The 27,960-nt window shown below is 39.0% G+C and overlaps 1 protein-coding gene across 3 annotated transcripts; it reads left to right on the plus strand.

The window, feature by feature from the left end:
* Positions 1 to 1,972: 1,972 nt before the first annotated feature.
* slc14a2 (solute carrier family 14 member 2) lies at positions 1,973 to 27,271 on the plus strand. 3 transcript variants are annotated; one of them, XM_041227425.1, is made up of 10 exons: positions 1,973 to 2,067; positions 3,179 to 3,362; positions 4,595 to 4,784; positions 5,157 to 5,285; positions 12,242 to 12,434; positions 16,708 to 16,855; positions 21,373 to 21,507; positions 22,022 to 22,071; positions 25,818 to 25,909; positions 26,716 to 26,802. In XM_041227425.1, exons 1-9 carry the CDS (start codon positions 2,044 to 2,046, stop codon positions 25,905 to 25,907), a joined length of 1,143 nt encoding a protein of 380 aa, XP_041083359.1. In that variant the 5' UTR covers positions 1,973 to 2,043; the 3' UTR covers positions 25,908 to 25,909; positions 26,716 to 26,802. The 3 variants fall into 3 exon arrangements, with proteins under 3 accessions (XP_041083359.1, XP_041083341.1, XP_041083351.1); XM_041227407.1 differs by lacking the exon at positions 25,818 to 25,909 and having other exon boundaries at positions 26,716 to 27,271; XM_041227417.1 differs by lacking the exon at positions 25,818 to 25,909 and having other exon boundaries at positions 1,980 to 2,067; positions 3,132 to 3,362; positions 26,716 to 27,271.
* Positions 27,272 to 27,960: the final 689 nt, after the last annotated feature.

The following is a 27,960-nucleotide window of genomic DNA, read 5'->3' on the forward strand; positions in this document are numbered from 1 at the left end:
AGCAGGCATTCACCCTCTGCTGGTGGACAGGGACCCAGCAGGCATTCACCCTCTGCTGGTGGAGGAGGCAGAGGCAGCTCCTGCTGCTCTGCTCCTGCCGATGGAGGTGGCGGAGGCGTGTAGTCTCCTGCCAGTGAAGGTGGCGGAAGCAGAGGCAGTTCCTGCTGCTCTGCTCCTGCTGGTGGAGATGGCGGAGGCAGAGGCAGCTCCTGCTGCTCTGCTCCTGCCGGCGGAGGTGGTGGAGGCAGAGGCAGCTCCTCCTCTCCTTCCTGGTAGGGGCAGCGCACCCCCGGGTGCCCAAACTCCCCACAGGCAAGGCACCAGCCCTGGTCCTCCAGACCACCGAGGAACTCCTCCAGGTCCTGGCAGCCATCTCTCCAGTCTCAGCCTTCCATGTTTTTTTTTTTTTTTTTTTTTTTTTGGGGGGTTTTTTTGACAAAACACCTCTCCTGGTCTGACGCTTGGAGGCACTGTTATCTCACGCAGGACACCACGTGTCACAGAGACGGCCAAAGTGGGCGGCGTCAGAACCAGGAAGAGGAATGAAATACACAACAGACAGGATGAAATGAAATGATGAAGACGCCTGTTGGCGCCGGTTTATTACAAAATAAAAGGTTTAAACAAACAGAAAACACAGGACACGGCACTCTACGCCAAAATAGACAAACAAAAACGGACTAACACTTAACAAAACGGTGCACAGACAGACACTGACAAACACGTTGAGTTGGTAACAAGTATCTTGCTGGTCCCACCAGCACTCAATAGCAAATATCTCTCTCCCGCGAATATGTGACAACATGCATCGATATATACTGTTGTGCTGGGATTCAATTACCTATTAATTATTCACTTGAATCCCAGCACGTGAATTAATAAAGTGCAATTCCCCGTGCTCACATATTATTACATTTTACTTGCACGTGAAGTGCTGTGCAATCCGTTTATATCCCGTTTATATCCCGTGTACCAATGTCTATACACCAACATTTAAATACACCACATGCAACACATAACAGATAATATACACAGGGGCGGGCACTTTGTCACACTCCTTCAAAGTGATTGTTGGCCTCTCTGTGGCTTCTCTCACAAGTCTCCTTCATGTTTGAGCGCTGAGTTTTGAGGGACAGCCTTTTCTTGGCAGTGCCTGGGTGGTGTGATGCAGCTTCCACTTCCTGATTATTGATCTAACTGTGCTCACTGGGATATCCAAACACTTGGATATTATTTTGTACCCTTTCCCTAATCTATGCATTTGTATTACTTTATCTCTAACTTCTGTAGACTGCTCTTTGGTCTTCATTTTCCTTCAGATTCACAGCCTTACCAATGATCCTTCAACAGTGGGGTTTTCATCCAGAAAATTTGACAGCAACTTTAATGGTTCACAGGTGGAGGCCAATGGTAAGGTAATTGTGTCCTTGTTTGGGCAATTTCTTTCATTGGTGCAAACTGGGAGCTTCCACAGCACAGGGGTTGAATGCTTATGCAAGCAAGATATTTCAGTTTTTTCTTTTTCTTAAAAATGTTTCCCAACATAAAAGCAATGTCACCTTACAATAATTGATTCTGAGTTTCAGTGTTTAAAAATAAAATATCAAACAGAATGAAATTTCAATGTACCATTTGTAATTCAGTAATATGAGAGAATTGCTCAGGGGTCTGAATACCTTTGCAAGGCACTGTAGTTAAGATTCATGGAATGATTTTGTTCAGTACAATCTCTTCAATCGACCCCTGGAATTTGAAGTTTCTTGTATTTACTACTAAGGATCTTACAGTATCACAGAGCGTCAGTCCTCAGATCTGATCTCTGCAAACATGAGATCTCATCACCCAGCCCTTGCCTTGGGTGTTTGTAGTGATAATAACATTTGAATGTTACACACCCACAAGATACAAGATACGTAGATATGTATTTCCTTATAAAAGGAAGAGGAAAAAAGTTTAAACGAAGACTGAGAATTAACAGTGCGGTTTGCTGTCTAGGTGTCATCAGATTACAATATTACCCTTTGCTGAAGACTGCACTCATTTATGCCTGATTCATATCTTACACAGGTATTATTAGCAGTAGTTGCAGTCATATTATTTATGCATTTTAAAATATATAAATATTCTTAGCTGAGGCATCATTTGTTTGTTTGTTTTTTTTCTATTGCTGTGGTGTTAGTGTATTAAGACAAATCATGACTCCATGATTTTTATTTTTCTATTGCTGTGGTGTTAGCGTATTAAGACAAGTCATGATTCCATGCTTTTTGTTTTTATTTGCTTGATGTTGGTGTATTAAGAGAAGTGGTTGTTCCATGCTTTTGATGCTGGCATTAAAAGCTTTTAAATTAGTCTTTTTCTTTACTTTTTTATTTTTAGTAAACAATGTAATACTCCATGCAGCTTTTTTTTTTTTTTGCAATAGGCATTTTTATAATATTTCCTAATCATTTTTAAGCCTTACATTTTTTTTATTTTATGTACAGTATATTTTTAAGCAATAATGTTTTTCTAGAGGGAGCTTGTTGTTCCAGAGGTGTTTCTCGCTAATGTAATAATTGTATACGTATTTTGTAAACATTGTAGAAAAGTACAGGGAAACAGTGAGTAGTTTTCGAGATTTACGATTATACTGTAAAGTTCACTTCTAAATCTTTTGTAGTCATTTTTGCATTACTTTTGTATAAATGCATGTTAATTTGGATTCATATGTTGTTTTTTTCTGACTTTATGTGAACGAAAAGACACAAAAGCGCCCGTTTTCCCACTGGAAATAGTGATATTTTGAAATTTACCTGTCCTGGTCACAAAAGCAAAGTTTGTGGGGAATAATAGCCATTTTCTATACTTTTGAGGCATAAGCAATTAGGAAATAACATTTACTACCCAGGAACAAAAAAAAAATAAAAAATTTGTTACACGGTGTAATCTTCAGTGTGTAACTGAATTATACAGTAGGTACTGTAAAAAAAAAAAAAAAAAAAAATTGTATTGTATTAAGAACTAAATGTGTATTTAATTTGGCTTGCCTGCGCCACTGCTAATAGTTTAGTGTTGTTTTTTTTGTACTGTGACACTTGCTGTTTCCCAGTCTCCCATTAAGATGTCATTCTCTTGTACTCTCCCTCCAGACTCTTGGACCCTGAGATTTGTGGCTTTATTGTTTTTGTTACCGTAGGAGCTTCAGCCAATTATGACAAGCACAGAACCCAAAAGCACTGTGCCGAAGGAAGGGGCAGAGCAGACGCAGCAGCTGCAGAAGGAGAAGAAGAGAGGGATCTTCCAATGGATGAAATGCAATGTCTGCAGAGCGGCCTCCTTCATCTCTGGGGACATGAGAGAGTTTGGGGAGTGGCTCAAAGGTGACAAAGATACTGATATAATGCACTAGAGAAAATGGCAGAAACCTTACAGCAACATGCTTTTTACACTGAGTCTGCGACAAACTCTGCACCGCACCATCTACATCTACTGTGCTGCTGTCATGAGTACATTTAAAAAACAATGTGAAATGAATAAAGGAATAAGTGGCACTATGAACCTTGCAGTTTATAGACCTTAAAAATGAAAATCTGCTGCAGTTTGGTCAATACAAGATCTTTAAAATGTTTTCAATCCTCAGCTAACATTGATGTCTTTTTATACAGCCAGGGCAGGCATCTCAACAAGATAAGATACAATTGCTAATAGATAAATAATAGCTACAATATTTTCAATTTGAGGTTAATATTTTACTGTTAACATAGGATCTTGTGGTGGATATATAATGCTATTTTTGTTGTAATGCATTAGTATTGAAATTATAGCTAATTAAAGAGAACACAATTCGTACTGATAATTTAAATGTCTAGGTAGTTAACACCACAGAAGCTGGGTAAGAAAATACTACTGATTGTAGCACTTTTTTGGGAGGCAAAATCAGAGGATACAACATGCCTGTAGAAGAGAATTGAGTTTGTTTAGTAAATCTTAGGGTTGTAATATTTCTATCCATAATAAACACTGGGTTAGGTTTCCAATGAGTTTTTGTATATGTATCTTCTCAATTCGCAGGAACAATCTAATATAGGGGCTGAGACTGCTATTATTATTCAGCACTTACAGGCATTACAGTGTGGGACAATTAAAATAAAACATAAAACACAATAATAAATTAATTACAACTTGCACAATTACAAAAAATCCAGTCTCCAAAACTACAGCTGAACAGATCACTGAAAGGAACTGCATGTACTGAGGTAAAACCAATAAAACACTGGTACCTGGATGGTCAGCAGCTTCCTTGTTCAACACAGTAATGATAGTAACAACAGGGATTTCGCATATACTAGTAAAGAGTATGTTTTAGAAATGACACATTGAGTTAGTAAGTAAGTTTTGCTATTGTTTGTTGCAGCAGTATTTTTTCTTCCCTTTTTGCAAAGATTATGTTTATTTTTTGAATACTAAATGATTTACTGTGAACATGTATCAAGGGTAGTGTGAACATGTATTTTGTGCCTTGTACTGTACATACAGTAGGTGTTCTGATTCTAAGAAAACTGGTAGAACACTGACATGGAAAACAAGAGTTTTATCTACCTTTCGTCTTTAGGTCACAGTGTGGTGTTCCAGTTTATTGATTGGATCCTGCGGGGGGCTGCCCAGGTGATGTTTGTGAACAATCCTCTCAGCGGACTTTTTATTTTTGCTGGGCTGATTTTGCAGAATCGTTGGCTGGCTCTCAATGGCTTTGTGGGCACTGTTTTTGCAACCATATCTGCACTTATCCTCCGTCAGAACAGGTACACTCTCAAGCCTTCAGGTCTTCTTTAAGGGTTCAGTGCTGTCCGTCAGGATACAGCTGCATTGCTAGTGTACTTGTTAAACCCAATACATAGGAATCTGTTGCTCAGCCTTCAGAAGAACACCTGTGATTAGTGTTTGCAATTAGTGTCTTCTACAGGGTGTTCTGTTGAAGATTTTTGTGGTGCTGAGGTTATTTTCTACAGGGCAGGTCTTAAAGAAATATGATGTTAAGAAATTCCAGGAGTTTATTTGGCAGCTGTTTTAGATCAAACTGTTCTGTATTTTAAGGCTGTCACTTCATCCAATATGATGCCATGAAAACTCTTTCTCATCCTGGCATAACCTCAACTTTTATAAACCTTGTACAGGGGAGCCATTGCCGCCGGTCTCTATGGATACAATGGAATCCTGGTGGGCCTGCTGATGGCAGTGTTCTCTGAAAAGGGAGACTGGTACTGGTGGCTTTTGCTGCCAAATATGTTCATGTCTATGATGTGGTAAGTGGCAACACCTTGTCAGACACCTAGTTCTAGTATGTTTTTGAGAATCTCCACTAACCAAGTGCTGGCATTAGAGCAATCAGCATTCTCTGTTAAAATGCATTTTAATTGATAAGATTATCACAAGTATTAGTCAATATCTACAACATCATATATACCTGGAAGCAAAGAAGGAATGCTGGTGTACAGGCTTGTGTTGTTATTTGAGGACAAGGCTACTTGCCATCTTTGTTAAATATCATGTGAACATACCAGTGCAGAGATATGGGACCTTCATGCTTAAAATAGCTCTAATGTTCAGTTATTTTGTTGTTTATTTGATAGTTATTTTGATATGGCTGAAGCATAAATAATGGTCACGTGGTAAGTGGAAGACTCCTCTCAGGCACGCAGTTTTGATTCTATGGCATGATACTGTACTTATTTTAGTTTCTCTCCCTTAAACCAAGCGCTGACATTAGTGAAAATGTCAGCATTTAAAACATTACAAAAATGTATCTTACTAGTGAAAGTATCAAAGTGGTTAATCAAGGTCTAGAAGACCTGAAAAGCACAATCAAAGTGCTGTATGACAAATCCGGTATACCAACCAGCAATAAAAAACAGTAATGGTATAATACTGGCTTCCTGTGTTTCATAGGCTACCTGCCAGCTTTTTAAATGAAGTGTGAAGTGTTATTGATTGATGAAAAGGCAAATTGGGAAATATGATGTATTTAAGCTTCAAGTAACTCATAAGAACATAAGAAAGTTTACAACCGAGAGGAGGACATTCGGCCCATCTTGCTTGTTTGGTTGTTAGTAGCTTATTGATCCCAGAATCTCATCAAGCAACTTCTTGAAGGACCCCAGGGTGTCAGCTTCAACAACATTACTGGGGAGTTAACTCCAGACCCTCACAATTCTCTGTGTAAAAAAAGTGCCTCCTATTTCTGTTCTGAATGCCCCTTTGTCTAATCTCCATTTTTATAGCTTCCCCACATTGCCTAGATGAAGACATTTCTGAGTCAACAAAAACTCCTAGGTCTTTTTCATAGATTCCTTCTCCAATTTCAGTATCTCCCATATGATATTTATAATGTACATTTTTATTTCCTGCGTGCAGTACCTTACACTTTTCTCTATTAAATGTCATTTGCCTTGTGTCTGCCCAGTTCTGAAAGTTGTCTATATCATTTTGAATGGCCTTTGCTGCTGTAACAGTGTTTTCCACTCCTCCTACTTTTGCGTCGTCTGCAAATTTAACAAGTTTGCTTACTATACCAGAATCTAAATCATTAATGTAGATTAGGAATAGCAGAGGACCTAATACTGATCCCTGTGGTACACCGTTGGTTACCACACTCCATTCTGAGGTTTTTCCTCTAATCAGTACTTTCTGTTTTCTACATGTTAACCACTCCCTAATCCATGTACATGTGTTTCCTTGAATCCCAACTGCGTTCAGTTTGAGAATTAATCTTTTATGCGGAACTTTGTCAAAAGCTTTTTGGAAATCCAAATAAACCATGACATATGCCTTGCAATTATCCATTATCGATGTTGCATCCTCAAAAAAATCAAGCAAGTTAGTTAGACACGATTTCCCTTTCCTAAAACCATGTTGACTGTCTCCCAGGACCCTGTTACCATAAAGATAATTTTCCATTTTGCATATAATAGAAGTCAGGCTTACTGGTCTGTAGTTACCTGGTTCAGTTTTGTTTCCCTTTTTGTGGATCAGTATTACGTTTGCAATTTTCTAGTCTGTCGGTACCACCCCTGTGTCAAGAGACTGCTGCATGATCTTGGTTAGTGGTTTGTAAATTACTTCTTTCATTTCTTTGAGTACTACTGGGAGGATCTCATCTGGCCCAGGGGATTTGTTTATTTTAAGAGCTCCTAGTCCCTTTAACACTTCTGCCTCAGTTATGCTAAAGTTATTTAAAACTGGATAGGAACTGGATGACATGTGGGGCATGTTGTCAGTATCTTCCTTTGTAAAAACTTGTGAAAAGTAATCATTTAATATATTTGCTATTTTTTTTTTCTTCCTCTACGATTTTGCCATTTGTATCTCTTAAACATTTAATCTCCTCTTTGAATGTTCTCTTGCTGTTGTAATATTGGAAAAACATTTTGGAATTGGTTTTAGCTCCCTTAGCAATGTTCATTTCTATTTCTCTCTTGGCCTTTCTAACTTCCTTTTTGACTTGCGTTTGCAGTTCCGTGTACTCTTTCTGCGTACTTTCTTTTTGGTCCTTTTTTAATGCTCTATAAAGTGCCTTTTTTCGCTGAATATTTTTTTAATTGATCTATTAAACCATGTTGGCAATTTAGTTTTACATTTAGATTTGTCTACTTTAGGGATGTAATTGTTTTGCGCCTCTAGTACTACATTTTTGAAGAACAACCATCCTTCTTCTGTGGGTGTTTTCTCTATTTTACTCCAATCTACTTCTGTTAGTCTCTGTTTCATACCTTCATAGTTTGCTTTTCTAAAATTGTAAACCTTATCTTTAGTCATTACTTTTGGGGTTTTAAAAAACACTTCAAATGAGACCATGTTGTGGTCTGAGTTTGCCAGTGGTTCTCTGACCTCTGTTTTAGTTATTCTGTCTTCGTTATTTGAAAAGACTAAATCAAGGCATGCCTCCCCTCTAGTCGGTGCCTTGACAAATTGTGTTAGGAAGCAGTCATTTGTCATTTCCACCATTTCTATTTCATCCTTCGTGCTACCCACCGGGTTTTCCCATTTTATATGGGGGAAGTTGAAATCCCCCATTAGTATGGCTTCTCCTTTGCTACACGCATTTCTAATGTCATTGTATAACAGATTATTTTGCTCACTGTCTGAATCTGGCGGTCTATAGCATGCTCCTATTATTATGCCCTTTGAATTTTTGTCCGTTATTCTGACCCATATTGATTTGGCTTTATTTTCTTTGTCCAGGTTTAACACCTGGGCTTCAAGACTGTTTCTTATGTATAGCGCTACCCCTCCTCCTCTTCTGTCCTGCCTGTCTTTCCTATACAGTGTATACCCACAAATATTATATTCGTCCCCATCACTCTCAGACAACCAAGTTTCTGTAACACCTATCACATCATAGTTACCTGTTAGTGCAGTAGCTTCAAGTTCTAGAATTTTGTTTCTGATACTTCTAGCATTTAGATAAATACATTTAATGGTTGTCTTACCTGAGTTGTTGTTCTTGTTTTGATGCGGTCTCCCTTCTGTTTTTTTGTTGATTTCTCCCCCCTTCCTTTCTAGTTTAAATGCTTCTGAACCTGCTCGAGGATCTTTTCTCCAAGTAGACTGGTTCCCTTGTTATTTAAGTGCAGTCCGTCCCGTCTATACAGATGGTCCTCGTTGTAGAATGTGGTCCCATGATCAAGATAGGTGAAGCCTTCCCATGTGCATCACGTCTTCAGCCATGCGTTTTGATTAATTATTTCCAGCTGTCCATATGGTCCTTTGCAAGGTGCCGGTAGTATACCAGAAAATACCACAGTTTTGGTTTTCTCTTTTAATTTCCTTCCTAGCTCTCTGAATTTGTTTTGCAGGGATTTTGGTCTGTCTCTTCCAATGTTGTTTGTACCGATGTGGACGACTACTACCGGGTCGTCTCCTGTTCGTTCTAGGAGCCTGTCCACGTTTTCAGTGATGTGCTTGACCGAGGCTCCCGGAAGGCAGCACACTGTTGTAGTAAGGGGGTCCAAACTGCGAATTGAACTTGCTGTGTTTCTCAATATGGAGTCCCCAACAATCATGACCTCCCTTCTTTTTGCTGTCTGGTCACCACTGTCAATGGGGTCCTGGATGTTGTTCCTTTCATTCTCTTGTTGATGGTTCTGCTCATCAAAATTCTGAAGTGACTCAAATCTGTTGGTTGTTTTGATTTCTGGTGGTTGTGTTTGACGAAGTTTCTTTTTTTCCCTGCTTCTGCTTATCTGAACCCAGCTGTTCTGACTTTCTATCTCCTTGGTGGCTTTCAGTCTGTTAGGGGTGATGCAGACTTCCATGAATTATAGGTGTGCCAGTTCCTCAAGATCCTGTTGCTGTCTCACTTCTTCCAGCTCCATTTCTAGCATACTTACTAGTTTATGCAAATCCTGGATCGCGCGGCACTTTCCGCACACTTGGTTTAGCTCCGCTGGGTTTTCTCGGATTTCCCACATCAAGCAGGTGTCACAGATTACTGGCTTGAAGACCATGTTGATGGTTTTTCTTTTGAAGTTTCGTTTCTTCTGCAGCCGTCAACCTGCTTTCAAACTGCTTCTAAACTGCTCTGTACTTTTCCACGCCTGTACTTCTCCCACTCGCTGTTGCTGGGAAGACTGCCTCATTTAACTGCGTTGTTCTGCTGTGCTGTTGGCTCCTCCCCTCGCCCGTGTCTCAGAACGGCGCTGAATTTGAATCAGCTGCTCTGAGTTTCAGCTTGTTTGTTATCAGAAAAACACACGCGGCTGTTTGACCTTGAGTTGCTGCTGTGTTTCCCCAATGTCATCTGTTTTCTGATTAAAGCAATTCAAGATGCAATTTCTCCTTACTGCTTCTAACCTGCTCTGTACTTTTCCACGCCTGTACTTCTCCCACTCGCTGTCGCTTCCACTCGCTGTCGTTGGGAAGACTGCCTCGTTTAACTGATCAAAAATCAGTTTTACAAGAGTATAATGCACAACTCCCACAACCTGATATATAAAACAAGTACAGCAGAATCTCAGAGTTACGAACATCAAAGTTAATCGGTTAAACCAAAGACCCGCTTACTGCTGAAAGTATGCAATCACTCACCCCTACCTACAATACAACCAAAATCCACTTTAAGCAAACAGCAACATTAACGTGTTGGATTTTCAAACTATCTAGAACCGCCACGTGGGTCACTTTGACCCATACATTTTTAAACTGCTTCGTTATGAAAATGAAAGACATACTATCGGACACAACTGAAAAGTTTTATTCATGAACATCACATCTAACATTTGCATCGCAGAAACACCATATTTACATGAAAAAATAAACATAATAGGCTTTATTTTTAAAATGAGCGCATATACAGCATGCCTACAAACAGTGAAATAATATATTAAAGTACACATTTCAAAAGAAACGGGTATGTACATATACCTGTGTACAGGTGTAAATAAGTATATGTACATACAAAACTATAAAACCCAAATCATTGTTTCTAGTAATAGCCTACATGAAAAGAAAACGTTACACTTCCAGTAGGACAACTGCATTGTGCTCTGTTGAGGAGTGTACGGTATGTGTCTGCCAGCTGACTGTGTCTGTTGTAAACACAGACTCAGTTCCACTGAACACTTGTGTAAACATGTGTAAACTGGTACATACAAACCTGGAAAACAGATTTTTTTTTTTTTTTTCTAAAAGTAATATAACAAAAGAATATGTAACATACGTTTTATATTAAGCACAATAGTTGTTATTCTACTTGTCATTTCAGTTTGCTATATTCCAAATAAATTAATAACTTCAAGATTAAATGTTTCCTTCTATATATTCTCAGTTGCATTTGAGGAACAAAACTAAGGATTGTTATCTCCCAGGTACATTGACAAATAAGCAACTACGCTATCATGGAGTTGGCATCTTGACAAATCCACAGTCCTAGCAATTTCTGCCTTGTAGTAAGTCTACAAACAAAGGCTTGATTTTTTTTTTATTTTTTTAAAACACTTGTGCTAGGAGGAGGAGGGGTGTCTTGTTTGCTGCATTTACAAAAAAAAAAAAATAGAATATCTTACGTTATATTAGAAAAAGTATTGTAATGCATGGGTCAACTTGACACACATGGCTGTTCTAGGTAGAACTGTTTATAAAGTTATTATTTTGTGATTCTGGTTATCAAACGCTGTCAGGATATTTAATTCATATATTTTGGAAAAGTCAAAAATGGCCATACACATACGATTTACAATGGAAGAGTAATTAACATTTTTAATAGAAAATGGGTCAAACTGACCTGCATGGTGGTTCTAGTATTAACCTACTGAAATGGGAATGACTGGGAAATGCAAACATGTAACACTTTCAGTTGAAAAATAACATTACAAATATTGTTTTTAACTTGACCGAGCTATCATACTCGGAGAAGAAAGTGATCACCTCCCCTTATATAAACTGCGCACTTCTGTGTGTTTGAATGAAAGGAGAAAGATGTGCCAATCAATAAATTGGTATCTTAACAGAGGTAACATCTGTGAATTAAAAAAAAAAAAGAATGTAGGATTAGAAAATGAGAATTGAAGTGATACAAACCACTGCATAACCCGTGAATTGTATTGTATTTTCATGAAAGGAGCAGGTTGTGTGAACAGGTTTTGGGTTAACAAATCAAAGTCAAGTGATGAGAGTGGTAGAAGAGATCTAGCCTGAGGGATGTATGTGGAGAAATTGTGGATCTCTTAAGCAAACTCAGAACTGTAGCATTTGTGAAGATTGGGACATAATGGATGTAATTCGCTAAATGCTAAGACTCTTAATTTCAATCTAACATTATTAAACACCGACCCCAATTTGGAACTAAAAGAGAAATCTTAGGGCCTGCATTGACAAAACATGGATCTTAATTAAACCCTTTTAACACAAGGCAGTTTCTGCTCCTCCGATCCACAATCCTGGTTCCCTAATTTATTAATTATCAGATTGTACATTGCAGAATTAGACACATTCTGATTTAGTTAACTCATAAAAGCATTTACAATGGATTTCATTTAGCAGGTTGTCAGTCAGAAACTCATTTCAATGCCTACTGTATCCTCTTCACATTTAATGTACTATAAATGCAGATAGTGACCAAAATAACCTTACTGCTTTTTAAATAGTTTTTTGGTTTTTTGGTTTTTTCATGTGCTGCAGCTGAGAGGTATTGGTTGTGCTGTGTATCACTATAGCCCTTGGGTATCTTGCAAGTTATGTTTCTTATTTCTATTATTTTTTTCAGCCCAATTGTTTCAAGTGCACTGGCATCTATCAACAGTAAATGGGGTCTCCCCGTTTTCACACTGCCCTTTAACATCTTAGTCTGTCTGCACATGGTGGCTACTGGACACTACAACAAATATTTTCCACAGGTCCTAATTGAGCCAGCAAGATCCCTGTCAAACATCACATGGTCAGAAATCAATGTGCCTTTGGTGAGTAGCAGCATCTACTGGGTAGATAGCAAGATATGCACTTAAATGATATGCACTTAAGCGGGATAGACTGTTTATATATGTGGGAAAGTTTTCAATGCGTCAATTATTGTGGATTTACATAGTAGTTACTTAGTAAACACATACGTACTTACAAAATTACAATGTTATTGTGAATAGTTTGAATGTACTCAATGTGTACATTGTCTTGTATGATATAATCCTAACCCTAACTTTACACCTTAACCCTAACCCTAACTCTAAACCTAACCCTAATCTTTTCTGATACAGTTGTGTTAAGTACATTGTAACTACGTATATGCATAATAACATTGTAATGATGTGTAAGTAAGCATGTATTTGCTATGTAACCGCTATGTAAACGCACAATAATTAGAAACGCTTAATGTAAAGTGTTACTATATATTTATGAAAATGTAAGCAGGAATAATTCTATAGTATGTTTAATTCAAACTCTTTATACAAGTCATGGTGCACGGCAACTTGAAAAGACGGTGAACAAAGGGTGTTTAGAATGGAATGACACGGTCACTGCTACTGAGTTCATAAACATCGTTTCTGGCAGCTACCGTGACATAGTGGAATATTATAATGATGGATCATTCAACAAAGGAATTGATTCTTGGCAGTGGTAACAATCCAGCTAGGTGTAGTGTGTGACACAAAGGAGGCTGTGTTGAGCCAGGAACATATCAAGATTAACATTTATATATTTCTATTACATGGCTGTCATATCCTACAGCCATGTAATAGAAATTTGTATATATATATATATATATATATATATATATATATATATATATATATATATATATAGCTAATCCTGCCCCCTGGCCCTGCCCCCTGCCCTTGGCTTCTCTACGGTCAGCCTTTCCACTTATCTGTGAGCTAATTTATGGGCAGGTGTACCTTGAAAGGTGAGGCCAAAGGCCAACGAATGTAGTGATAATTATTTATAATGTGGTAGTGTTGTATAATCCAGTGGTGCCCCACCTTTTTTAGCATACATTTTAACCACAAGAAGTCCAGATTTAACTAAATACTTAAGCGTAAAACAAATTCTAAATTTAAAAAATTTAGAAAAATCTTTTTTCTTTTTTTTTTTAAACTTAGTGAGTGACTATTTAGCTAGCATGTTAATTTGGGTTTCTAACAAATAAATCTGTGCCTAACACATAAATCTGAAAAGCATTACACCGTGTAATAATTTTTTTTTTTTTTTGTTCCTGGGTAGTAAGTGTTATTTCCTAATTGCTTATGCCTCAAAAGTATAGAAAATGGCTATTATTCCCCAAAAACTTTGCTTTTGTGACCAGGACAGGTAAATTTCAAAATATCTTTATTTCCTATGAGAAAACGGGCGAATTTGTGTCTTTTTGTTCACATAAAGTCAGAAAAAAACAACATATGAATCCAAATTAACATGTATTTATACAAAAGTAATACAAAAATGACTACAAAAGATTTAGAAGTGATAGTTTTTCGAGATTTACGATTATACTTTAAATTTACAGTATAATTGTAAATCTCGAAAAACTAGTCACTTCTAAATCTTCACATTTTGTTTAAAGTGATATTAAGTGATATTTTGAAATTTACCTGTCCTGGTCACAAAAGCAAAGTTTGTGGGGAATAATAGCCATTTTCTATACTTTTGAGGCATAAGCAATTAGGAAATAACACTTACTACCCAGGAACAAAAATTGTGTTACATAGTGTTATCATTCAGCAATGAAATCTAAAAAAATAAATCTGGGTTTACACACACACACACACACACACATATATGTATATGTGTGTGGTGTATATTATATAATATATATTAATATATATATATATATAATATATATATATAATATATAATAATTATATTAGGGTTGCTCAAAGAGCCAGCTGCCCAACATTTCGATATGTTGTACATATCTTTCTCAGGTAGCGCAGTAGACCCAATACAAGGTGTTACAGACAGCTAGTGTTACAATATCATAGCAGGAGTGTATATATATATATATAATATCTATAATATATATATACTATAGAAGTCTACACACCCCCTTGAACTTTTTTTGAACTTTTTTTACTTTTTTCATGCATTTAAATGAGAATTTTTTCCACTTCTTTACACAGCATACTCCACACTGTTGTTCCTTCGAGTAGTGAGCTTTTGACAAAAATGGAAGGTAATCAATAAACAATAATCCAAATCAACCACAACATGTCCTGAAAAAAAAAAAAAACTTTAGAGAGAGAGAGAAACTCAGTAATTCAAGTTCAAAGATCAAGTTCAAAGCTCAAAATGTGCAGAACGTACCGGTACGTTAGGACTCCCTGGGGACTATTAATTCAATGCCGTACCAGTACATTCCTACTATTCAGAGGGTTAAGGGGAAAAAAGTTTTTATTGAGAAAAATAATTATCTATCAAAAATACAAAACTGAAAGATCATGATTGGATCAAGTCTCCACCTCCCTGAGTTAATACTTGGTGGAAGCACCTTTGGCAGCAATTACAGCTGTGAGTCTGTTGGGATAGGTCTCTACCAACTTTGCACACCTAGATTTGACAATATTCAACCATTCTTCTCTACAAAACTGTTTAAGCTCTATCATTTCCTTGGGGAGCGTTAATGGACAGCAATGTTCAAGTCATGTATTTAGGTCAGGGCTCTGACTGGGCCACTCAAGGACATTTACCTTTTTGTTCCTTAGCCACTCCAGTGTAGCTTTGGCTGTGTGTTTTGGGTCATTGTCATGCTGAAAGGTGAACCTCTGTCCAAGTTTCAGCTTTCTTGCAGAGGGCAGTAAATTTTCCTCAAGGACTTCTCTGTACTTTGCTCCATTAAATCTTCCCTTCTATCCTGACAAGTGCCACAGTCCCTGCCAATGAGAAACATACCCATAACATAATGCTGCCACCACCATGCTTCACAGTAGGTATGGTGTTCTTTGAGTGATGCACTGTGTTGGGTTTACGTGGCTAAAAAATCTCCTGAGCATTTTTTGGCACAAGGTGAGCTTTGGATTCAAGGTGAGCTTTCTCGAGTAATGGCTTCCTTCTTGCCACCCTACCATACAAGCCAGATTTGTGGATTGCCTGGGAAATTGTTGTCACATGCATACTTTGACCAGTCTTAGCCATAAAAGCCTGTAACTCCTGCAGTTGCCATTAGCCTCTTTACAGCCTCTCTGATCAATCTCCTACTTGCTCGGTGATCCAGTTTGGAAGGACTGTCTGATGTAGGCAAGGTCTTGGTGGTGCCATACACCTTCCACTTCTTAATAATCTTCTTGACCATGCTCCAAGGGATATTCAAGGCCTTTGATATTTTTTTTTACCCATCCCCTGATCTGTGCCTTTCAACAACTTTGTCCCGGAGTTCTTTTGAAAGTGACTTGGTGCTCATGGTTGCTTCTTTGCTTTGAAATGCACTACCCAGTAGAGGAAACCTACAGGAACTACTGAATTTATCCTGAACTCATGTGAAACACTACAATTCAACACAGGTGGAGACCACTTTACTTGGTGTGTGATTTTGAAGGCCAATAGTTACACCTGAGCTAATTTAGGATTGCTATTACAAGTGGGGTGGACACTTATCCATCCAAGCCATTTCAGTTTTTATTTTTAATTAATTTTCTACAAATTTCTAGAATATTTTTTTCACTTAGAAGTTGTGGGGTATGATGTGTAGATAAATGAAAATAGAAACTATTTTAATGTATTTTAATTGCAGGCTATAAGGCAAGGAAAGGAGAACATTTTTAAAGGGGGTGTAAACGTTCTATAGGCACTGTATATACACACATACAGAACTGCCTCTTTAGTCATAGTTTTGCCCCACTTACTGACTCTCCACGCCCCCACTTTGCTGATCTAGTCTATGCTTTAATAACAACTTTCTGACTGAATGGCTGGGGCCTAGATCACGAGGGAAATACGTTTAGTGCACATTACAAAACCACCACACACTCCCACTGTCTTTGTTTGTAAGAGACATAGGACTGAATAAAGGGGATGTTCAGGTCAGGATTGAGTGGCAAGAACACGTGCAGCTACTCTGCAGGCTGAGAGCCTGAATGTGGGCTGCGTTGTCCCTGACATTTCATAAACACACGAATTCCACCCAAAATCACAAAAGGAAATCCCTTTTGGGCAACCGTTGTTTATATTTTACAAAGTAGGAAGGAGATCTTACAAGGTGTTGGATACCTCACGTTTCTAAATGAGCCTTTATTCCTCTTGTCCTCCCAGTTATTCAGGGCAGTGCCAGTCGGTGTTGGGCAGGTGTACGGCTGTGACAACCCTTGGACGGGGGGCATTTTTATTGTCTCTTTGATTATCTCATCTCCAATTACCTGTTTGCATGCAGTAATTGGTTCCACAGTTGGTATGCTTTCAGGTAAGAACCCTCGAACTATCTTTTTAATTGTGATATTTCACGGGGCGTAAGCTGGGGGTATAAGGATAGGGCAGAAGAAGCAGAAAGGAGCAGTTAGCAGGACAGAGTGCCGGCTAGAAAGGACCGGACTTAAGATAAAGGAGTGAGCGAGGCCCTGGCTAGCAGCAGACCAGCAGTGCCATATATGGAAACTAGGATAGAAAGTGGTCATTGACTGAGGGTGACGATGCCGACACATCCCAGGGGTAGAGGACCAAGCACCTGAAACAGGATAGAAAGGTGGTCGTTGACTGAAGGCAACAGTGCCGACACATCTCAGGGACGAAAAACCCAGCAACCGAAGATAGGATAGAAAAGTGGTAGACCAGGACACAAAAGGAGATAGAGAGAGAGAGAGAGAGAGAGAGAGAGAGAGAGAGAGAGAGAGAGAGAGAGAGAGAGAGAGAGACAGCTTCTGAGACTTCTGTAAAGGGGATCTCATTAGACCCCTATTTGGCGGAGACTTCACGCTGCCTGGGACCTGAAATAAGGACAAGACATAGAGGTTAATATGGGACTCAAGCACAGAGTAGCCACGTCCCGAAAGTAAGGCAGAGTATAGAACACAGCCTCGAGTGAGGTAAGATAAGTGCAGGAGCTGCGAAAGGACAGAGTGTGGCCGGGGGTCCGCTCTGACTCACACGGTGAGAACCCCCCTGAAGGTAAGGGAGGCAGATGCCTAGCTCTGAAGTCGGGGAAGTGAGACTCACTTACACCCCAAAGGATGGACCCCCAGCTCCTCGCGAAATCTCCAAAACCATGAGACGAACTAAAGACATCACATGTCAGAGCATAACATAAAAAAAAGACCAAAAGGACAAAATGGTACAAACAGAGGGAATGTTAGTAATTTAGTAGGATGTAACTATGTGTATACCTGCTGCTCAGTGGAGTGGAAAAAACCCTTGATGATGATTAGGGGAAAACCTCTGGTGGCGCTGGCAGACAGGAAGCTCCCACTCCGGGCATACTAGCAATTTTAAAATGAGCAGCAACTATATCAGAGGAGGATGAATGAATGTAAGAATCCACCACAGAGGAGGACCAGCTTCCCACATTCTTGATCAGGCTGTGATTGATGTTGGCCCTCGCAGAGAAGGTGGCTGCGCCTATATGGAATGGGGGGGGGGGGGGGGGGGGGGGTTGGAGTTGAGTAGGGAGACCTGCTCTGGAGGAGAGGGTAGAGGCAAGGGTGGAGGCCTGCTCTGGAGGCAAGGGTGGAGAGGTGGGTTGACAACCAGTGAAGAGTGATGACAGGACCGAGAGCAATCAATGAACAGAGGGTCTGGGGGGGGGAGGCAGGGTTTCCTGCTGGGGAGATACTTGGCATTGAAAAGAAAAGGGGGATAGGGGACTTGATACTTGATGGCTGAATAAATTGACCATGCTGAAATTGATCTGTCTTGCAGCCAAATGAAAAAGTAAGCATCAAAGGCAGCTGAGATGCAGATGATCTAGATAGGTAGATCCTTTTAGTTCGCAGAAGCGGCCTTTCCGAAAAGCGGAAATGAGCAAATGGAGAATGTCCGTTGATATAGACAGGCGGGAAGGTGAGGTAGGGGGAAAGCTCTTAAGAATCCCACGGAGTGTCAGCCGAACTGCTGGTATGGAGAGAATGGAGGGAGTTTGAGAGAATCCCTAGCGTGGACGATGAAAGCCAGGATCCGGTTTTGATTGAAGGAATATGATTATTTGATTCAAATTTGATTATTTGAAAACACTGACCAAGCTGTAGAAAATGAAGCTCTTGAAGAAGGGGCAAGGGCTGCAGACATGTAATGCTGAGCAGACTGAAAGAGGTTACTGAGAGTATGATTCAGTCGAATAGCAGCTGGAGAAGCTGAGGAGTCTGGATGGGGGTTGTGGAAGCAGATGGGACCAACTGACGGAACTTGGATACTGAAAGTAGAGGCAGAAGCAGAGCTGGAACTGAGGGCTGAGGTGGCAGCTGGAGCTGAATGAATGTATCAACGGTTTGCTACTATCATGTCTGCTTGAAATGGAAAAGGTGAACTCACATTCAGAGATTTGGGTTTCACAACTCTGGTTATTCTCCTAATAGTAGAATTCATTAACTCATAATCAAGATAGACTTCCAGTCTCTCACCATGTATTACTGCTGTAACATTTGAGAGAATGAGCGGACATATGAATAGATTGCTGAGGAAGTCAAGTGCCCCGTATTTTGATTAGATGGAGATTAGCCTTGATTGTGGAAATGTTGCCACAATCTGCGTATTGGAGGAAAGCTGGAGCATTGGAAGCGCTGGAGAAGTGCAGTTGCAGATTTAAACAGTAAACTAAAGCAACTTTTGCATTCTGCAAAAGTGAGCAAATATGAAGGAGTGGAGATCTGCTGTAGTGAGGTGCAAATAACAGCAGAGGGCGGGATCTATTGAACAGTGCATAGGTCCGAGGAAGTAAATGATGGAGTGTTGGCAGTGGTGTGCAGTGGCCTACTGTAGAGAGCAAAGATCTGCTGAAGCAGTGATCTGTAATAGTGAGCGTTGGACTGCCATCGGTAAAGTGTGGTGGTCTGCTGCACAGAGTAGGTATCTGTTGCATGCGGTAGATATTGGTCTTTGAGTGTTAAGGCAGTTTTAGATGGAGCCAGAGATGAGGCTGCCTTTGGGTAGAGATGAAGAATGCAGAGATCTGAGGCAGCTGCAGAACCCGAGAGGATGAAGAATGCGTTGCTCCGAGGCTTCTGCAAAATCTATTGATTTGGTCAGGATCAGTCTATGAGTGTATTGTCTATTGGGGGTAGGAGGACATTGACAGGAACGTTGATAATTTTATCATAGGACATGGTTCTGTGACTGACTGGCAGCTTGTGTTGATGAAATGATGACTTTGAAAGTTGAATAAAGTGCCTTGATGAAGCTGGTCAGATTGGCGGAGCCAGATGAGGAAACACGAATCTGGGAACAGGAATAAGTCGCAGGAATGTATGTCTGATGCAGGGAAGCTGGACGTTACTTTGATGGTAGATTCTGAGCACTTTACTTCATGACCAGGTCCTCGAAGAGGGGAAGAGTTGAAATTGACGAATGTCATAGGTAAGCAAGAGGTTGAGATAGGAGGGAAACTCCTGAGAATCCATCGGAGTGACAACGAACTGCAGGAATGGATAGAAAAGTTGGTGCGCAAGCTTCGCAGAGAGAGCAAACCAGCTTAAAGACTGTATATAGAACTTGTGGTGTTATACTACCATCTAGAGGTTATGATTGGAATTAAACCATGGCTTGAGCGAAGCAGGGTAGAATATATTTGGTTATTGTGATTAAAATCCTTGTCTATATAGAACAACAATTGCATATTCTTTTAGATTTGAATAATAAATATATTCGATACATGTTTAAGGACAGTTAGTCATATATATGAATAAGTTAACACAGTATTTAGATTCACAATTTGGTGAGTTGAACTCTCCCTCACAGGTTGTGAAAGCGCAACAACTGAGGCACAGAGCTCGCAGTGCCTGATGAAGCTGCCAGGTCACCATGGCAACTTACCACTCCCCACAGTCACTGAATGAGGGTGTTGCCATTGTAACTATGATCTGTGAGGCGGCAGTGGAGAAGTCGCAGTACTGCAATGTCATTGGAGCATATTGTGACCAGTCAAAATCACGAGCCGCCACAGGCTGAAATGAATTTTGTAATGGGCTGGATAAGTCTCTTAAAACATTCAACGTAGCTGATAGAAATCCAGGGCAGGATCTTCTGATAGAACAATAAATTGTGCTGGCTCTGGGAGTGAGGGAGGGGCGCTAGATTGCAAGTGAGGAGTAAAGAAAGATTCAGCTGACAAAGCTTTGTGGTAGATTTAAATGGAGCTATGGCAAAGTAATCACTGACAACAGGAATGTCGATGTCTTGTCAAAGGAGCTTTGAAAGTTTTAGCGGAGAGCCAGTCTTTCTGATAGATGCAGACAAGTTGAGTAATGAAGCTGCGATTTTGACAGTGCTGTTGCTACAAAACGAAACACTAGATTGAGAAGGTGCAAGTGGTCAGGGCTTAAGTAGAAAATAAGTACAGGAAATTAGAAGTCTCCAGCTCTACAACTCCCGAATTACGAAAGCTGATATTTATATTTTACCCCTGCTTTTCTACCCGATTTGAAATGTGCAATACAAATTTTGTAACCCATTCTGAACATCAAAAGAAGCAATATTTTCTGATACCAAAGCCAGCATTTCCTGTTTTTTATATTATTCCCAGCACAGAAATCCTCCACAAAGAAGCGTTAGTTCTTGTGAGCCATGCTGGTGGTGCTATAATCTGTACCCGTGCCTCCACCTGCTATTGTTCAGTGCTCTGGTGAATACAGTATTTTCCCAAGAGAATACATAGCCTTGGGTTTTCTAATAAATTAACTAATGTCATCAAAACCTGCTATGGTGGTTGTCGTTAGAACCCCGAACTAAGCTTATTATTTATTTTGAAAGCACAATGTGTGTTTTTCTGATTCTTAGGTCTGGCCCTTGCATCCCCCTTTCAGAAGATCTATGACGGTCTGTGGGGTTACAACTGTGTGCTGGCCTGCATAGCAATAGGAGGGATGTTCTATGCCCTGACATGGCAGGCTCATCTTCTAGCAATCACCTGTGGTAAGAGTCATTTACTGTAGCAAGCCTACTGGACGTTAATTCTTGACCCATGTGGACAATAAGTACAGAATCAAACACAACAGCATGTGTAGCAATAAATTGTCAATTCTGCCCATTGAATTAAATCGCAAAGCAGATGCTGGACTAAATAAATAGTTCTGCAGTCAAGTGGTTAAGGCAGTTGTTGCTGGAAAAATACTTTCTTAAATTTTACCTGTTGTGCATTTGCAGCAGTTAGTATGTGTACCATAAACAGAAAGCATATGTAAAGAAAGCCACCCCTTAAATAGTTTTTTTCTTTTGCTTCGCCATTTAGTGTTTCTTTTCATATGGTAAAAGGGAAGCATTAAGTGCTGTTTCCCACAGGTTACAAACAGTACTACATTAAGTAATACTGTTTTGAAAGAAGTAGTTCTCAGTTTGCTTGCCTTGCCTTCCAGGACATGTCCCTGATTCTAATGTTCATTATACCCATGTTTAATTCTGTTATTTCGTGTTTGTTTTCTTTTTTTAGCATTTTTCTGTGCATACCTGGGATCAGCTATAGGCAATGTCATGTCTGTGGTAAGAACAAAGCTTTAAATAAAGAATACAGCACTGTACTGCAGTCCCTGTGCATCTAAACTTTCAGTACTGGCACACATGCGCAAGTATACTTTGATGCATTTGCACTGTAGTTTTCCTATGGTTATGCTACGCATTTATAGTTTACCAGAATTTGTCATGTTTACTTACTTACTTACTTACTTACTTACTTACTTATGCTTAACACAGGGGTTCCCAAACTTTTTCTTACCTGAGGCCTACCTGTTCAGCTGCATTAGGCACTCCTTGGGAAAATATCATAAATAAATCTAAACTGTCCTTTTATTCATTTGAATAAATATTGTGAAAGATGGAAATCACATAGAATATGCACAGAGTGAAAATAAAACATTTTGAAACACTTTAATTTTAGTAAATAAAATAAATTGCAAAATCTAAACAGATGTTTTTATCAAGCATTTAAATTAGGCAAAACATAATGCTTAAATCCTAATTTCTGAACACTAACTAAAATGTCCAGCTGTTATCTCTCACGCTGAGAGCTGTCATGCACACAATACAGAAGGAAATGAGAGCCTTGCATAAGTTACTTTTTTCGCCACTACTGTACAACCAAATACAACTCGCAAAATCAGATTCAGTTGGCTTGCCACACCCCCCCTCCAAAAAAAAAAATATTTATGAAAATAAATCCATCTGCAGTGAAATTTGAGTCATTAAACAAACAGTTTTTTTAAAAAATTATTTTCCAAAAAAACATATTCTACCATTATTTTATGACAAGATTTACCAGTTTGATTAATAACTTGATTGAGTTAATATTGAAACTGATATCAAAGTACTAAATATTGTAAATGCTAATAGCTAAACGTATAAAAATGTATTCATCATAGGAATCAGTTGAATTTTTAAATGAATGTTATCAAGTACAAAATTTAGTATGAAAACGATACTACAAAAGAAAAAACCCATTCCAGCACCTCAAAACTGAACCCACGGTACAAATACATTCAGACTCCTTGTCACAAAGACAGCTGGAGTGGGGGACGTCTGACCAGAAATAGGAAAATAAACAAATAGAGAGGTGGAGTTTGGTGAAGCTGAGTGAAAGCATTCGCTCGGCACTTAATAAATAAACAGAACAGAAAATAAAAAAGGTTGTAAACAAACAAAAACCGGGCACGGCACATTCGCCAAAATAAACAGACATATAAACAAAACGGACTAACACTATACAAAACACGGTGAGTAGATATTTTAAATATGATTATTCTTACAAGTATTACCTCCGTCTCCTATCCCATACTCCACTAACTGAATACACAACCCAGAGTGGGTGAAAACATGTTGCTTTTATGCAGCTGTACCAAAACTCGATTGCCAATCAGTCATTCAATTGGAGTCTCGGTACAACTGCACATGAATTAATAAAATGCAATTCCCCATGCTCACATATTACTTTTTACTTGCACGTGAAGTGCTGTGCAATCCTCGTGCCTAAATACAAATACATAAACACATAACACACATAACACAAAATACACATTTTCAGAGCTCTTGCTCTACATCCTGCCTACAGGTAGGCAATCTGTTAACTCTGATTTGTGAATTTCTGCTTTGATTGACAGTCCGCCAATACTGCCTTGCTACACTTTATTTTTCTACAGTTATGGCAACATATATATATTTAGAACTTATTTACTTGTCTGAGTAGCTTGACTTGGGGTTTTCAGTAGTACGCATACAAGAAGATCCTGGTTCCCAGTGTTTGGTGTTGAGCTGACTGGTACTGCCCTATTCTTTATGCAGATATCTTCAAGAATGAATAACAACGACTATGGTGCGTGCCTCCACCTGGATAATACTGTACACTTTAAACTAATGTGCCACTTTAGTATCTCCCAGGAAATTTAAATATATGCCCCCTTTTATCCTTTTACAGCAGTAATATGCAGTGATATACAGTGCCTTGCAAAAGTATTCAGACCCCTGACCAATTCTCTCACATTACTGAATTACAAATAGTACATTGAAATTTCATTCTGTTCGATATTTTATTTTAAAACACTGAAACTCAAAATCAATTATTGTAAGGTTACATTGCTTTTATGTTGGGAAATATTTTTAAAAAAAATAAAAAACTGAAATATCTTGCTTGCATAAATATTCAATCCCCACACATTAATATGTGGTAGAACCACCTTTCGCCACAATAACAGCTTTAACTCTTTTGGGGTAAGTATGTACTAGCTTTGCACACATTGTCGGAGTGATTTTGGCCCATTCTTCTTGGCAGATTTGCTCCAGGTTGGTCAGGTTGGTTGGACGACGCTTGTAGACCGCAGTTTTCAAATAGTGCCACAGATTCTCAATGGAATTGAGATCAGGACTTTGACTGGGCTACTGTAGGACATACACCTTTTTGTTGTTGAGCCACTCCAGTGTTGCTTTGGTCTTGTGCTTGGGATCATTGTCCTGCTGAAAGGTGAATTTCCTCCCAAGCTTCATTTTTTTTAGCAGGCTGAAGCAAATTCTCTTGCAGTATTTTCCTGTATTTTGCTCCATCCATTCTTCCTTTATTTGTAACAAGATGCCCAGTCCCTGCTGATGAGAAGCATCCCCACAGCATGATGCTGCCACCACCATACTTCACTGTAGGGATGGTGTGTCTTGAGGCATGGGCACACATAGCGCTTTGAGTTTTGGCCAAAAAGCTCTCTCTTGGTCTCATCTGACCACAAAACCTTTTCCCACGTCGCAGCTGGGTCACTCTCATGCTTTCTGGCAAACTCCAGATGTGTTTTCAGATGGTACTTTTTGAGTAACGGCTTCTTTCTTGCCACCCTCCCATACAGACCAGTGTTATGCAGAGCTCTAGATATGGTTGATTGGTGCACCATTACTCCACTTCCAGCCACTGAACTCTGTATCTCCTTCAAAGTGATTGTTGGCCTCTCTGTGGCTTCTCTCACAAGTCTCCTTCTTGTTTGAGCACTGAGTTTTGAGGGACAGCCTTTTCTTGGCAGTGCCTGGGTGGTGTGATGCAGCTTCCACTTGCTGATTATTGATCCAACTGTGCTCACCGGGATATCCAAACACTTGGATATTATTTTGTACCTTTTCCCTAATCTATGCATTTGTATTACTTTATCTCTAACTTCTGTAGAATGCTCTTTGGTCTTCATTTTCCTTCAGATTCACAGCCTTACCAATGATCCTTCAACAGTGGGGTTTTTATCCAGAAAATGTGACAGCAACTTTAATGCTTCACAGGTGGAGGCCAATGGTAAGGTAATTGTGTTAACATTAACCAATTGCTTTCACCCACCTCGTGGTATTTTCTTTTTTTATTTATTTGCTACTCACAAATCTCCTTCGTAGATGTTGTGGATAGGAGCAGACAGAAGACACGGCGTTCTGGAAGAAAGAATGCACAGGCAGGTTGCAGGAAACCGTCAGTCCGGTCCTTCAGCACACACACGCCTCTTTAGAGTATGCGCCAGCAACTAGAATTACCCGAGTCAGGTAGTCACGCGAGCTCACTTGACTTGCTTCAGTCCCAGCTGGTAATTAATTTCATTCAAGCCAGTCACAATGTTAATCTTAATAAAATTAACCAGCATTTGCAATTCTAACTCATACTGTGAAGCTATAATATGTTGAAAAGCGAATGTCTTTTTTTTTCTTATCGCACGGAATCGTCTTCATAAAACCAGGGGCCATCTGCGTAGTGTCCCTTGTTTTTTTTTTCTTCTCCCTCACAGTCACAACGTCCGCCCAACACAAAACCAAGAGAAAAAGAGACCAAGACCCCCGTTCTATGTGGAGCTTATCCTTATAACGGCGTCTGTTAAAGGTGGGATGTGCAGGCGATTCTCCTTTCTGATTGGTGCTCTGTTTTGATTGACACTCTGCAGTGTAAAGTTCAATGTCTTTGGGCGCGAAATCGCATCATGGGGCGAGTACTTTTTCTAATGCAGTCAATAATAACAGTGGCCAACAATCGCCAATTTTTAAAGGTGCCTACACTTGTAACTAGATTTATAAATTATATCTGAATGTACACATTTAAAAAAATATTTATTTTTACATTTATAAAATTGGGGAAAAAAATACAAGATTGAAGATAAATCTAGAAATATTAACCCTTTTTTTACACATGGCACCCCATAGATATTTACACATAGAAAAAAAATAATTCTGCACAGTAGAGTAGTGTAAACCACACACTGTGCTCTTTGTGCGGCTGACACGTCTGCTGATCACTAACTTACCGGTATACAAAAGTAAGGACGCTTCATTGTGTCTTTATTTACTGTCATGCTGGTCGTGATGGTTGAGGCGATACATTTGTTATTATATGACAGAGTGTTTTTTGCGTATGACCCATCCCATGTGTATGATGCGCAACATTACACCTACCCCCACCCCCCCGCACCCCCCCCCCCCCCCCACACACACACCCCCCCACCTCCCAGGGAAGAGCATCCCGCTGAACAGTTTTCAAATGTTGGTAAGTATGAAATAAGGGTTCTGGTTGCACTACACTGCGTTGTTATGAGATAATACATTGGATTACAAAGAAGCCACACGTTTGTTGGAGGTGTCCTGGAGTTCGACACACGGTTTTCCAATCCTAAATTGTTTTGTTTTGTTTTGCAGTTTGGATTACCTGCTTGTACCTGGCCTTTCTGCCTCTCTGCGCTCACTTTCTTGCTGATCACCACGGAAATCAAAGATATACACAGACTGCCCCTCTCAGAGGTGACCTACCCAGAGAGAAACCTCAAATATTTCAAGACGATAAGAAAAGCTGAAGAAGCAGATTTGACAGATGTGCAAACATAGACTTAAAAGAACTCCTGAAGTACACTTAAAACTTTTAACACATTTTAGAATACTATTTATAGTTTTAGAAGACATAACATTAGATAAAGTACAATAGATAAAAATAAAGGAAAATAAATAGATAAATAGACTTAATACATCATTAATATGTAGTAAATGACATGACAAGTACATTAATAGATTTAAATAGAAATAAGTGAATGTTGTTACTATGTGTTAAAGACACATACTTTAATAACAATGTAATTGCACAGTGAGTATTTAGCAATAACTCTTAAATTTGTACGGCATTAATTGATGAATAATACTCACCGTGACCATAATGCCAATAATTTGAATCTGTTGATAATTAAAATATTGATGTTTTGTTGTTATTGTTTTGTTTTTTTTTAACCTGGTCTTTTTTGTATTGCATGTATCATCAGTTTTGTCTTATATGAATACTGTATACCCACACAGATGGGTTCTGTCTTTTGCCACCCGTACCTTTATTAAGTATACATGTACTGAGTTGGCAACAGGCTCCTGTATTAAAGGCTTTCAATCTAAATGTGAATTCAATAAACCATGAAAAACATGCTTTAAAAACAGTACCTCTAATAGCTTACTCCTCGCAAATGAATGAAGCACTTCCAATCACATTATATATATACTGTAGATAGATAGATAGATAGATAGATAGATAGATAGATAGATAGATAGATAGATAGATATAAACCAGTGACTCTCCACACAAGCTCGCTCAAGTTCTTTTCCTTTTTATATACCATGCACCTGACTCTAATTTACAATAATAGCAGACAGCTAAGCTGTTTACTGGCTGAAAAACGCACAGTTTTTAAAGATGCAAACAAGAAGGCTTTACACAGTATCTTTTAGTATAATTGAACACACCAACAATCGGAGTCTCCACACAGCAGCAGCCTCGAAGAGACTGACTGTTCTCTTTATATACCCTGTACACACACACACACACAACATATATATATATATATATATATATATATATATATATATATATATATATATATATATATATCTATATATATCTATATCTAT

The sequence above is a fragment of the Polyodon spathula genome, chromosome 2 (assembly GCF_017654505.1).
Source record: "Polyodon spathula isolate WHYD16114869_AA chromosome 2, ASM1765450v1, whole genome shotgun sequence".
Lineage (NCBI taxonomy): Eukaryota > Metazoa > Chordata > Actinopteri > Acipenseriformes > Polyodontidae > Polyodon > Polyodon spathula.

Bases quoted from the DNA above. Each gene is read 5' to 3' on its own strand.
- slc14a2 (XM_041227407.1), top strand. From the start codon at position 2,044: ATGCCTGATTCATATCTTACACAG. The intron at 16,856-21,372 runs GTAAGAACCCTC...TCTGATTCTTAG, and splicing joins CACAGTTGGTATGCTTTCAG to GTCTGGCCCTTGCATCCCCC. The intron at 22,072-26,715 runs GTAAGAACAAAG...TTTGTTTTGCAG, and splicing joins TAGGCAATGTCATGTCTGTG to TTTGGATTACCTGCTTGTAC.